The sequence below is a fragment of the Rattus norvegicus genome, chromosome 20 (genome assembly GCF_036323735.1).
Source record: "Rattus norvegicus strain BN/NHsdMcwi chromosome 20, GRCr8, whole genome shotgun sequence".
Lineage (NCBI taxonomy): Eukaryota > Metazoa > Chordata > Mammalia > Rodentia > Muridae > Rattus > Rattus norvegicus.
This window is the reverse complement of record NC_086038.1, coordinates 54,409,010-54,423,379: the sequence shown is the minus strand read 5'-3', so window position 1 is coordinate 54,423,379 and position 14,370 is coordinate 54,409,010. Positions and strand designations below refer to the sequence as shown.

The 14,370-nt window shown below is 43.0% G+C and overlaps 1 protein-coding gene across 1 annotated transcript in view; it reads left to right on the top strand.

The window, feature by feature from the left end:
- The first annotated feature begins 8,096 nt into the window (after window positions 1-8,096).
- Grik2 (glutamate ionotropic receptor kainate type subunit 2) overlaps window positions 8,097-14,370 on the top strand; it is a 697,720-nt gene continuing 691,446 nt past the window's right edge. The window contains 1 exon segment of the mRNA NM_019309.2: window positions 8,097-8,491. Coding sequence (NP_062182.1) covers window positions 8,377-8,491 — 115 coding nt within the window. The 5' untranslated portion in view covers window positions 8,097-8,376.

Below are 14,370 nucleotides of genomic sequence, written 5' to 3'. Positions count from 1 at the left end.
AGCTAGTCACCCTTATTCCTGTCAGTTTGGATTTTACTACTTGTAAAACGATAGCACTGAATCAGACGATTCAAAATAGCACTTTCTATTTCTGCATCCAAGTCAACAGAGACAGTTTGAAAGAAAACAAAGCAGAAAACAACAAATCACAACAGTGGGTTGGACAGCTCAAGGTGGGCCCTGTTGCCTCTACAGGAGCTACTAATGTCTCAAGAGACCAACACCTTAAGTAGTCGAAAGGTCCTGTGGGAGCTTCTTGTAGAAGACTCAGGGATGGGGTGACTTTTCAAATATGTAACATGCCCTTAGGGTGACTGAAGGTGTAGATATTTATGGTTTTCTTAGGGGAACTGGACTCTAAATCCTTAGATGTATAACTCATAGATCTCTAAATAAATTATAAGAAATATCTTTGTAGCAGTAGAGAGGGTCTGGAAGGGTTAAAAGAAAATGTACAATATCACGATTTTTTTGTTTGTTTTGTTTTGTTTCATTTTTTTGTCAGTCTTCATTTTGCTTTAGAGAAGATAAATTCGTCACAACTTGCATACTTTTGACTTGTTCCCTTCTCTTCTCAGCTCTTTCCCCTTCCTCCTCTGCTTTGGTAGGTCCCGTCATAGTTGCACAGTTTTTGAAAAGTGTGTGAAGTTTGTCTCGGAAGAGAAACCCATAACTAGATTCTAAGAACAAATGTCCACTAAAAGAGATTTTTTCTTAAGCCTTCCCTTCCCAGATACAATATGGGCCAGAGGTCAGCAGTGGGGAAGTCTGATCCTAGCACCTTCAGGCAGGCTGGTGTGTCAAACACTTTAAGCACAATAAGACCTTCCCTGCACCACACTCTCGGAATTACCACAAAGCAGCTGGACGCCTTCACCTAGGGATTTCTACTGGATCTACTGGCAGGTGTTTTGTCTCTCTCCCTGAAAGGCGGTGCGTGGATATTAAGATGACATGGAGAGTGTCCTTGGCTAGTAGACAAGTTGTCTTCATTACTCTCATCAGGCAATAAAGCTGAATGAAGCATTTTTTCCTGAGCCTGGCCCGGACTGCGCTGTTCTTGGAGGGCCTATTAGGTTGCAGGTCACAGCAGCTGGAGCCCAGGCGCCTGGAGCTGGTCACGCGTCTGTGCTGTCCCGTCCGGGACGCACAATACAGTCATTGACTATTTATTCTCTCCCTACAACAAGGCCACGCTGTTGCCTTAATTACAGGACCCTTCTAGCCATTCCTGGGATCTTTAAACCACAAACGGACACTCCATGTCGCTAACTCATCTCTTCTTAACTTAAGCCCATGCTTCCCAGAGGCAGCTAAGCACAGTAAGTGAGTGGTGCATGTGCGATATGCTGTAGAGAGCCTAGTATGCTGACCAAAGTAGTAAAGAGTGAGGATTTGGGTGGGACTGAATCAGATGCTAGCCCAGGCTGCATGGCTATGCTAAGATCGGTTCGGAAAAGATTTTACTCTTCTGGGGTAGCAATGGCTGTAGGTAAACAAGACAAATAAACAAACAAAATACAGCAAAAGAACACGTGCTTCTCTGCAGCCTGTTGGTCTACTATAGGGTGAACTGAACAGATCTTCAGAACTAGACTGGAATGCTGCTGGGACTGCAGTTGCCTCTAGGCTCCACCGAGCTTAGGAATTCCACCTGGCCTGTTTCCTATTACAGTCCCTTTGAAATTTGTCTCCTGGGCTGGTACGCGGAGCCTGTTCAAGCTTGGCCTCTCTTAAACCTCCTCTAGAGTAGTAGCTCACCAATGTACTCTGGGGGGAACTCCTAAGTCTCCACTCTAGTTAATATTGTAGGGCTGAGGATAAAGTAGCAAAGGTATTGAATAGATGTTGACTTTTTTGACCCAGAGGAGAGCAAATCCGGGATTGTTTGCAGAAGCTAATCGCTTCCCCAGAGAAGCCTGAGGAGTCTAGTGTGCTCTCTCTGCTTCCTGTCCCCACCCCTTACTCCAGGAAGCAACCTTTGGGAAGACCCTAGGACTTAGGGACTCACCCCCTCCCACTTTCCCTTAAAAAGCCTTTCAGTGTCTCATATTTACGTACGTCTATATGCTCATTTTCCCAACCATGACAGCTATGAACCCAGGTTCTGTGCTTGTCGGGCCTCAAATTCTCTGAGTTTAGGAATCTAGCTTGAAGAACAGAATCAAATATTAAGGGGCTAGGCCTGTGCCGAGATGCCCTGCCAGCTTCTCGATGTTGGAAGTCCATTTCTTGTGCTAACAGAGACCAGGAGAGACTGAAACCCACCGAGCCTGCCAAGCGGGACAGAGGTAGAAGGAGCAGAAATCAAGGTGATCCTCACAAACCTCAATGGAAAATGCAGTAGTTGAACCAAAAGGGTCACTTTGGAGACAAACCAGCTGCTCCCCAGATGCTGGCAACAGAGAAGTCTCGTTGCCATGGTTTCGGAGCAGCATAAAAGCAGCCACCCAGAAGCAGAGGCTAAGACTCCTTATACTCAACGTAGCTTCGCAGAGCAGTCAGTTTCCTCGGCTCTTTTGCCTTACCCACTATATCATTCAGAGCATCTCTGTCCCTGTTCCCCTATGCCTGGATGTGGATATGCTTGCTGGCAGGGGACGAAATCAGGGCCGAGCGTTCCGGAAGCACTAGGCGGTCAGCACCCGGAATTCTCTCCCTGGAGTTCTTGAAATAAAGAGTTCGCTGTGCTCCCGGGTGGGCCTGGGTGCCCTGGAGCTAGTAACAGCAGCGGGGAAAGAAGCGCGGCGCCTTTAAAGCAAGAGGCGAGGAACCCCCGCCAGGAGGCGTGTCTGTCTCCAGCGCCACCGCTGCGGCTCCGCGGTCTTGGTCTCCGCCGCCGTCACTTGCGCTCTCGCTGGCGGCTGCGTGGCCGAGGCTGGGAGCTGGGGACTTCCCGCTGAACCTCCTCCCGCCGCGGCTCCGAAAGGACTACCCCAGTCCCTACCCTCCCTCTTCACCCTAGCCGCAGGTAAGCACTCGCCAGCAGCGGACCCTCCCTGGAGCTCCATCCCGGGTCGTTCGCTGTGGGTCCGGAGGCACTGCGGACTGGCGAGGAGCGCTGGCCGGGGAAAGGAAAGGAAGAGGCGAACGGCCGCGCGGCTGAGTCGGTGCGCTCCAGGCACCTGCTGGATGCAGTCGCTTGGAGGGCTTTGTCCCACTTGCTGCAGCCAGTCAAAGGCAAGGATCCAAGTGGCTCGTTTGGCTCCTGGCGCCCTGGTGTTCTGCACGTAAAATATTTGAATAAGTGGATCTGTCAGATGTGTCTTCAGCTACCCGGACTCACACGCTCAAGGCGAAGAGACTCAGGAAAGCTGCTTATCTTTGGGTCATAACAACTCCTCTTTAGTTCACCAGTCAGTTCCACTATCTCCCTGATCCATAACTCTGGGCTGAGAAAGTTGAGATTATTTTAACTGAGGATAGTATTAAAAGCTTCTGGAAACAAAAACAAAACTCTCAGGGCATCCCACAGGGGTAAGGACTAACTGCATCACCGAGGTGGATCATAAAGATTCAGAACTTTTAACCAACCGCACGCATTTTCTCATATTTTTATCTTCAGGGGTATAGGAAGGGGTGTGTGTGTGTGTGTGTGTGTGTGTGTGTGTGTAGAGGAAGGGGTGTGTGTATTTGTGTGTGTGTGTGTAGCTGTAGCAGCAGCTAGAGAGAGAGAGAGAGAGAGAGAGAGAGAGAGAGAGAGAGAGAGAGAGATGGGATTAATGCTTCTAAGATAATGATTTTGGATTTGGGGGTTGGAGGATATTAGCAACTACCCTCTGGTAACAAAACGAAGAGATTACCGTTTATCATTTCTTCATCTTCATACTGTAAGTATCTTTCATCAAAATTACCTTATGGATTGATTTTTCATCTCACAAGAATATAATTAATTCATTTCAATAATTATGCAGTTTAGTTGCTGAAAGATGTGCAATTGTATTTTAATTTGGTCTTGTTTTACTCCCTTACTTTATAACTTTGCAGAATAGACTCCTGCAATAGTAAAGTAAGCTTATGAACTCCCCATGACCTTAGAAACTTAGGAGTTAAAGAGTTGAAATGCACAGGGGAAGATAAGGCAGAAAACGACTAAATAGGGAAACACCTATGTTTTTTTTCCTTTTAAATTTGAATCCACTGAAGATTGAACATGCTGAATTTTTTTAAAGGAGCTTAACAGACACAAGTCTCTTTGGTTCAATTTCTTAATTAAGATACATTTTCAGCATCTAAATAGTAATTAAAATTAAAATACTATTAACCACCAACATAGCAGAATATTAATAGAGCAGTTGATAATGCGTTTAGGATCCCAAGGAATAACATAAATGGGTATGCAACAGTGTGGTTGCAACTGGTCTCTGCCTTAGACTTCATTCTGTTTCCCCTTTAATGTCATGATTGAGTAGGCTGTTTATTTTAGCTAAGCTTCAACACAATAGGCCACTTGCATGGAATACTGCCTTAGGTGTTACTATCCAGTGAGGTTTCTCAAATGTCCCATAACAGCAGGACAGCAGTGAGGGGGCAAGCAGGAGCCTCTCACTTGTGTGAGAAAATTTAAATGACCTGCATGTATGGCATGGACAAACCTTTGAGATGGTTTTAAAATGAAGATAGTTCTAGAATACACATTTGCTGTCTCTAGCCTAAGTATAGGAATTGTCTTTTAAATGTTCTGCTATAAGGATTATTACACATTTGTTCATGCCCCAGCAGGTGGCAGCTAACTAGAATAAGATTCATTTTCACCCGGAGACTAGGAAACTAAAATTGCTTCTAAAGTAATAGTGCCCAAGAAGAAGAGGTCATTAGTGTCAGGTAATACAAAAGTGCAGTGAAAGATGAAGCTAATGTCTTTCATTGTTCTCACTGTTGGTATACATTTTCCTCCTTTATCATTCACCATAGCCTTGGTAGTTCTTCTTATTAGCCTTCTTTGATATTTTAAGGCTTTATTCTAGACATAGCTTTTCTCTGTGTGAGCATGCATGTGTGTGCTTGCAGTTTTTCCTCTCTGCTCTGACCTTGGAGCCCTCTGAGCTTTTAGCAGTACAGATTGCCATGTGGCTGAAATAACTGCAAAGCAAATGAATCTTTAGGACAAAGCACACATGTTTATGATCATTGAAAACCTAAAGCAAGTATTTTTCATTTTCTGTTAAGAAGTAAGCAAATACAGAAGTGACAAAATTTTAAGATAATTAAAGGTGATCAGTAAAATATAGATTAAGAAATATTAATCTTCAGAACTATGGTGATAGTGTCAGTATTAAAGAGATACTTGCAATCACTTCAAAATATCCATATAGTAAATAAGCATCTCTTATAATGCTAGATCATTGCGTGTGTGTGTTTTTGTGTGTGTGTGTGTGTGTGTTTGGATGATAAATTTACTGAGTTGATGTTATTGATCATCAGAATGAATCGTAATAGAGAGAATGCTGTTAATCTGTTTTCCCTCTTAACAGATGGAAATCTGGAGGTGGGTGATTAAAAGTGATAACTAATAGTACATTTCAGAAATGTTTTTAGTCACGAAGTACTGACAACATGTTTCAGCATTTAAAATTTTTCTCATGCTGAATTTTTTTCTTTTTGGTATGGGAAAATGAGTCCTTTAGTCACCCTGAAGGGTCTCAAGTGAGCATTAGTGGATTTCATAGTAGTGCTGACTGCAAAGAGATCACTGTTAGTATGTCTCAGATGTGTTAACAGCAGATGACTCACACTGAAAGACACACAAAACACACTTCACGAAATTGATCTCTTGATTATGTTGTCCTGCAACGATTCAAAGTACTTGACTCTGCGATAGAAGTATGCACGCTGTCACTTCAAATGGCATGTCATTCATTCATTCATTTTATTATTTTTTTTAAAAATCGAGAATAAATTTGTCTTGTGCGCTGTCCAAGGTCCTGAAGAAAGGTTTGTCTCTGGTATCATAGACGTTCCGTTAGACAGGTGGAGTAGATATCTGTTAAGTTAAAGCTTTTGAACTTAGTTAACGCATAGAAATGAACCCAATTTAATATGTGTGCAAAGTTGGTTCTTTGGAGATCATTTAGTACTAAGAAAACATTATATTAGACCTTTTTAAGTTTATTTTGTATCAACATCATGAATGCTTTTCTCTGACTTTCCCATTGGATAATCAACAACGATGCCCCATAAGTAGCTGAGAGTGTTAGCTGTAAGTAGGCAGATGACAACTGCTATGGCACATACTGTTATGTGCAAAGAATACCTGAAGAAGAAATTGTGGTGTAGTGTGCTTACTCTGGCTCCGTGAAATGCCAGCTACACTGCAAAAATTGCAGACATTTGATCAGTTACAACAGAACGTGCCGTTTTCAGGTAATAGGTATCAATTATACTGGGAAATGAAAACAACCAAGAATATGTGTTTTTCCCATGGCTGTCGTTATTATCTCTACTAGAGTGAAGAAGTAAAAATGAACAAATAGAATGGGGAAAAAATGAGACAGCAAATACAAGACAGGCTATGTTGGGCTTCAATGTGTTTTATAAGTGATGTTTCCAACATGGACTGAAGGAGTCGCTAGATACCCTTGGTTTCAGCACTAGGTGTTGCTTTCAAAGTGCTCAAATAGTGGAATTGTTTGATGGGATTGTCTGCTAGACTGCAGAACTAGGAACCAGCTTTTCATGATACTTATTTTTGACACTGCAGTTATGCCTCCATCTTTAAAAAAAATCAATATCTCTTAGTGCTTTTGAAAGTGTATATTTTTTCAATCAGCATTTTATAATAATGTGCTAAGGAAAAAATATAGATATATAGTAGAAAAACTCCTCGCTATGATGGAATGAATACATTGTAGTGTCTTCTTGCTCTTTAGAGAAAATATAGCCATTGTAAGATAAGAACTTAGACAGTACTCATACCACTCTTTTAAAATTAGTCTTCAATATGATAAACTTGTATAATTTTATAAGATCTTACGCCCTATTTGTTGATAATGAACAGAGATTAATAGTAAAAATGCAAGTTCAACAGTTTGCCCTCTGCACTTCTTAATAAGATTATAGTGTCATCAGTGAGGTAGTTATCCCTTTCCTCACTATCTCTTCCTACCGTTGTATGTGGCAGTAGTGGATGTGGGGATAATCATAATCCTCGGGCAGTATACTGCCTATTTCAACAAAATATTCTCATATGGAAAGCAATGTGCGTTTCTATAGTTTTCCCTTGTATAAATTTCTACTTGTGAGTCAAGAGAGGAAATGAATTTAAAAATTCCCATCAGAAAACTAGCCAATCATGAGATTTTTTTAGACAAAACTTTGATGTGATCTTGCATTTTAAGGAAAAAATTTAAAAAAGGAGAAAATGTGAGCACAAAGCCTTTGGAATATACCACTGTAGCTTAAACATCACTGTCCTGTATAAGATTGTCTTAGGTGAGATAAAAGTGTGTGGAAATGATCCCAGTTTTCCCCCCTAAAAATCTACCTGGAGAAATGTCTCTTCACTGATCAAGAAATGTTCCACTCAAGTTTTAAAAGAGCAGATTCAGCTCTTCAAATGTATTCCACTGTGTATTCTTTTTCTACTCAAAATTTAAAAGTATAAGACTTCTGTAGCTTAACAGCAAATTAGATTGACAGCACAGTTATCTGTTTTACAGCATTTTCTTATTTGAAATACAACTCTCAGACAAAGTGACTTTGACTTGGCTAGTCAATTATTAAAATTAATCAGCTGATTGTACGAAGTCTGTTTGCATACACCAGGCACTCTGTAGGGTCTTACTAAAAATCAAAGCAATTTTCATCGAATCATGTAATAAATCTCCCTTTACTGCTACTCAAGGCGGGCTATCAGAACGGTTGCATAATATATATTGGGAAGCTCAGTGGCAGGAAGCAGCTATCTCAATTTTTCTCACTTTATCTTGGCCTAACGTCAGAAGCTGTGCAGCAGTGCAGTGGAATAAGGGCCTGGCGAAGCCCTTGCGAGCAAAGCTCCCTTTGTGTTGGGACTGTGGCTAGCTTTCAACACCTAGTCCTTGCAAGGCAGGACTTCCTTTTGATTTTCCTCTTCTTGTGCTCTCCCAGGCTCGCACGGCTGGACATTGTGCTTGCTGGATTTTTCCCGGATGCTCCCGGACTAACATGGATGTCCCACCATCCCTTGCAGTGGAAGCTTGCTCCTTGGCGCAGTGAGAGTGAAGAACATGCAGCGACTGCTAATGGGTTTGGGAAGCGGAGACTCCTTCCTCTTTCTGTGACCATGCCGTGATTGTGTCTGCGGCCACTACTCCACGCATCTTCCTTCTCGTCCAAGCCCGGAGCCTAACGCTAGATCGGGGAAGTGGGTGCCGCGCGCGCAGGCACGGAAACATCATGAAGATTATTTCCCCAGTTTTAAGTAATCTAGTCTTCAGTCGCTCCATTAAAGTCCTGCTCTGCTTATTGTGGATCGGATATTCGCAAGGAACCACACATGTGTTAAGATTCGGTAAGATTCCCCGCATCTCACCGTCGCCTGGTGTAGGCTCTGAGGCGCCGGATGTAAACAGGCGGTCTCTCTGCCTGGCGTGGGCTTTCCGCTTCCAGACCCGATCCCTCCCGGGTTTTAAAGACCGCCCCCTGCTTTCATTTATCCTCTCTATCTATCTTCATTTTATTTTGGTTCCCGGGAGGGGGAAGGAGGTACCAGTGCATCGTACTACTAGCGGGATGCATCGCCTCACCGTAGCCCGCCACTGGAATAGCAGTGATGGGTGGCACCGTCAGCCTAGGCTGCTTCGGTCTCCCCGGGAACCTTCCAGCTCCGTCTGGGTGCCGCGGTCTGAACCAAAGCGAGCTCTAGAGCTGGCAAATCTGTAGCTTGTGCTACCTAAGAGTTAATGTCTGATAACTCTTCCTGAGTTGTACATGTCCGCTTCTGTCGGGACCTGCCTAGGTCCTCACTTGAAACGAGAAGGCACCAGCCTTTTCGATATCTTTTGTAAGAGAAGCTTATTGGCCAATTTAATCCCCCCTCCCCTCCTCGATGGTCTTTCTGATATGCAGAGCTTTAAGTAATATTGTTGTATAATTTCAGGCTTTAATAATAACGGGAAGATGTCACTCAGCGCGCAGTGAAATAGCGCAATCATGACAGGATTCTTGTTTGTTTTGTTTTCTAACTTGCTAAGTTCTTTCACAGCTCGCCGCTCTCCTCCCCTCCCCGCCCCGCCCCCGCACAGAGTCCGGACCTAATAAATAAGGAACCTAGTAACTGGAGGCAGAGGAAGGAGGGGTGTTGAGTGTGTGGGTCTAAGTGCATCTTTGTTTCACTCTGACTTGGATAAAAGACCCCAGATCGTCAAGTTTGAGAAAGATTTATACCTTTCCCAAGAATCTGGGCTTCTTTTTCCTCTTGAAGGAAAATCTAAACGTGTGGTTTCCAGTATATTCCCTGGTCCTGAGGTTTGTTTGAGGGAAGCAAGGTGTAGGAAATGCTTGGCTGCTCAGGATGACCAACTGGGATTTTTAGTTAAGAGCAGGACTCATTAGGGGAAGTTCCCTAAAGAAGGGCATTGAGAAAGAGTCAACGGGGCAAAAGCTCCCACTCTTGATGCTGCCCCTGTCAGTTCTAAGGGGATTTAAGCCGGAGAGGGTAGAAAACATGTAATTCAGAGTACATGTCTTCGAAATAAAATTAGACACATTAAGTTATTCTGTCTGATGGATAGCAGAGGTTGCCTGCCCCTTCTGTAACACTAGCAGCATCTCTTATTTTTTCCCCAAGTGATCTTTCCTTAGTGATAAAATTCACTGTCACCCTCCAACCTTTGTGGAAATAAAATAGGAATGCTTTCACATGTATCTGAAAAGGTAACCCCTCCCTATATGTCACCTACAGCTAAGAAGACTGGTGATGACAAGAGACAATAGAATAGAGCTAGATTCTAGCTGGAGTATTTTCCTGCTTTCTTCTGTCTTTAGATGGTACTTAAGCATGTTGCTCTTAGCAACAAGCATCTACAGGAATGCCTGCTTCTTTACACAGCATTAAAGAAGTCCTTATATTCATGGGAGCTGTGTTGTGAAGATTTATACAGTATGTGTGCCACAGCAATCTGGCTACTAATATGGGAAGCGCTATACTATAGAATCCACACCCCCCCTACATTATTTTGAGTAATTCAAAATACATAAGTGAGCTTGTATATCTTCTTCTTCTTGTGTTCATCAGTAAGAATGTACATGATGGGGGGGTGAATTGGTGCCTGAAAACTGCCACTAATACTCTCAAGATTTAATTATTGCTGCTTTGGTCTTGAAGCACGATAATTGCTGAATCATTAGATTGTTACATTTGCTGATCATTTATATCTTCATATTAAAAAAAATCTTGGCATCTGTGGCAGTGTAGCAGCTTTCCAAAAGAACACACACACACACACACACACACACACACACACACTTCTAGAGAAGCTCTAAGAATGTTCTAAGAAACAGGACGCTAGATGTCTACACCAGTTCCATGACACCCTGGACAAACATTCTACTTTGTAGATGATCTGTTTGCTTCTTTGTTACGTTTTGTTTTCTATGTTAGCATCAAATGTCTTCCACCTGGAGTTCCATTTTCTCTAACTCTGACCTGACACGACAGGAACGATTGTGAACAGTTGTAATCATTGGAACATTTCCCAGTTGAGACTATTTTGATAAAGTGGTGGGAGTTTTATTTTCTTCTGTGGTTAAAAAAAAAAAAAGTACTGAGCGGATTGGATGGTTAGTTAAATGCCTCTAAGTACCTCTTGAAAATGTTTATTTTAAACTTCCACACTATGAAGTTCAGACACTTCTGCCCTCCTGCCCTGGGAGGAAAGAGTTGGAATTGTTGAGCAGTTGTCCTTGGGCTGTGGTGGACTGCTGGGTGTGGGTGAAAGCCACAGCATTGCCTCAGGTGTCTCCCAGTAGGCAGCCTAGAGAGAGGCTCAACAGTGTATCCTGGAGAAGCCAGGCTTCTGGTGCTATGGCAACCATCAAGCTGGCTTGAGGCCATCCCACCTCCTCTTCCCCCTCAACTGATGATGAAACTTCACCCTCATAAACTATGTGGTATTCTCCCTGAAGCCAACAGATCTACCCTTTCTCATCTTTTCACTTTCTCGCAAGCTAGGCTTTCCCACATCTCGGGGTGTCTCTGACCCCGGAGTTTCTTCCTTTCCCAGCCTATTAACTTCTGCCTTCTCTAGACCATCCTCTCTCTCTCTCCCTGTGACTTTTACTCTCCCTGCCCCCCTCCCCCCACAGCACGGAAGGAGGGCGGCTTAGAAAGGTCTGGGGAGGGGAACTACGGGAGGGGTTGGTGATGGGGGGATGGTGATAAAATCTGAGCCTCAGCCACAGTGACTTTCTAAGATACTCAAGAAAACTTTGCAACAGCACCCCACCGGCAGGCACCCCTTTCTTCCCTAGGCCACTCTGAAAGTAGCTGCTAGGCAAATCACTCTACAGTGCTGACCCTTGGGCACGTTTCCAAAGCTGTAAGGTTACATGGGGTAGTTAAGTCTACCCAAGTGGTGGCTACATGTTTCCTACTGGGCAGTGGGCTGATGGGCCTGGGTATAGGGGTCTTTTGTCTTGAGTCTCAGTCTCCACCTCGGATTCTGACAAACAACTGGGCTTCTTTCAGAGGATGCAGGGTGGAGGAGGGGGAGGACAAGCGTGTTTTCCAGGGGTAAACTGTGCAGCAGAAAGTCAGGCCCCCAGCCCAGTTCAGGTCAGACGTCTGCACCCTCTGCCTGTTGGGCGCAAAGCCCACCACTGCCCCCCAGGCGTTTCTCCAGATCCTGCACCAGCGGTCACACTCCAGTGTCCAGCCGTATGGAAATGAGACATCTTTGTTCTTATACAGCTGCATCTGAAAGTGGTCCAAGGCGATGCCTAAGTGGGTGTTGCCCTCCAAATGAGGCCCAGGTTGCTCCAGTACTGCATAAGACTTTTCTTCAATTGGTCCCCTTCCGGATGCTTCTGCTCTGTTCTGTTCCCAGTACCCACTACCCACTCCGCAGGAACGCACGAACAGTAAACAAGCTTCATTTCTGCTTTGGTTGCCCTCCTGCTCTCTGGGTTTGTTTGAGCATTCTTTTTATTGGCACCACCGTCCAAAGGACTACTCTCTCTGATCTTGAGGTCCGATTGTTATTTAAAGTCTTAATCTCAATTGCAATTTAGGACAGACATAAGCCAAAACGTTGAGTCAGAGCAGTATCTCTAAGACGATCCTTTTCAATGTGCTGAGCAAATGCTCTGTCACTTTCTTACTACATTTTTTTGACCTTTTATTTTTCTTTAAGCCAGTTGCAAGAGTGTTTTTGTTCAAAAGTTTTCCAGTTTAGGTCTTCGTTGTATACCTAGTGCACAAGCCCTAGGAGAAGGCGCTAGGCCAGCTCAGTGAGGAGCAGCCCACTAGATAAAACCCACACCCTGGAAGGAATGAAACCTGTTCTTGTGGAAAATCTCATGTGCTCCCAGAGACAATGCTTTGTGACAGATGTACTTCACCATCGAGGAACTGAGTTCAGTGACTGCGAGCTGGGGAAGCTGCCACTTTCCACAAGTTCTTTGAAAGAGATTTTTCTTCCTTTGGGAGGTAAAGTGGGAGGGAAGGAGGAGTGGCCTTAAGTCTGGGAGCTTGAAAACTGACTCTTGAGAGAGGAAATGAGAGTGATAGCAGCCACTATCTCTGCGAAAGATAAAATGTGCTCATCTGAGCTCTGGATGGCAGGAGAGGGAAATCTTTGCAAGAATCACCAACAACTGGCACGACTTTTTATAAAGATCCGTTTTTCTGATACGTTCTAGCTTAGTTTTAAAGCCTCGAAGAATAACTTGATATGATCCATCAAGGGAGGCATGATCATTTCAGAAAATGACTTTGAAAAATGATCTTTCCGTCCTCTAGAAATAGCTCTCCACCCAGTCACGTGGAAGTCAGTGTGTTTCTGGCTCTGTAAGTTTGTCGACATTTCTTCAGAGAAGTTTGGCTTTTTGGGTCAATTTAAGTGATCAGTACAACTGTGTTCATTCTCAAATGACCCTTGTTTCAACATTTATTCTGTTAGAAAAGTTAATGTCAATTGCTTCCCTAGAAAAGGAAAAAAATGCCATAGACTGGTGCTTCTCAACTTCCCTAATGCTGCAACCCTTTAATACACTTCTTCATGTTGTGATGACCCCCAACCATAAAATTATTTCCATGCAACTTCATTATTGTAATTCTGTTACTATTATGAATCGTAATATGTTTAAGGATAGAGGGGTCACAGCCAACAGGTTCAGAGCCATTGGTACAGATGAATGAAGATGCAGCATGGGTTTTAGAGTCTTTTCATATCCCCCAAGTTATAAAGTATTGTCTGTGATAAGATGATGTGATCTTTTATGGTATTTAGTTATCATAACTTCTGATAGGGATAATGATTTTCTCATTTGTGGTACAAATATCACATTTACATAGATAATGAATTGCTGTATTTAGGATTTACTCTGCTACTATAGTCTCAGTTCTATACGTTTCTTGAAAAATTCAATACTATTTTTACACAGATCAAACATAGTCTACTGTCTTTCAACTGTATTTGACTTGAAACATTATCTGCTGCATGCATATTACTTGAGGTACACAGGTCTCTTTGCTATCATGGTTGTATGTGTTGGGATGTAATGTTGCAAGTTTTTCATCTGACTGATGGACTTTTGTTTCCTAAGGGCTTTCTTTTCTTTTCTTTTTTTTTTTTTAGTCCACTCATCAAAGTATTAGGAGTGCTAGGAATGAATCTTAAAGTCTAAATCTGAGCAGGAAAGAGAAGGTCAAAAGCCTCCTGAAAGGAAGGAAGTAGGTACGTATCATCATTATCGATGACGCTAGATTAAACAAGGGAGAGGTAGACGTACGTCTGATAACGTCATGCGGGCTTCCTGTTTTTCTTTGCTGCTTCTGCTGACAATTGTGTAAGGTAATTAAATTGGCTGATTGAAGTCACAGTGGTCATGGGGCGATAAAGACCATTTGGATTTAATGGAATTTAAAACAACAGAGCACTGAGCACAACTCTTACCGAACAAGAATTTTAATGGCCCATTCAGGGTGCTGACTAAATAGAAAGCCCTTAACAAGTTTAATTGAAAGGGCAAGGCAGATTAGCACTATATAGTCTTTATGGTTGAAGATTGGGGAATTAAAATTATCCCTTTAAAATACTCATTAATGCATTATCAAGATTTAATGTAGGTTAAATAAGTCTTCCTTAGACTTTCATCATGTACTGTGAACCTAGGTTTAGGACCAAGTTTCAATAAAGAAACATTTTTAAGAGTTGACTTAATAAATGG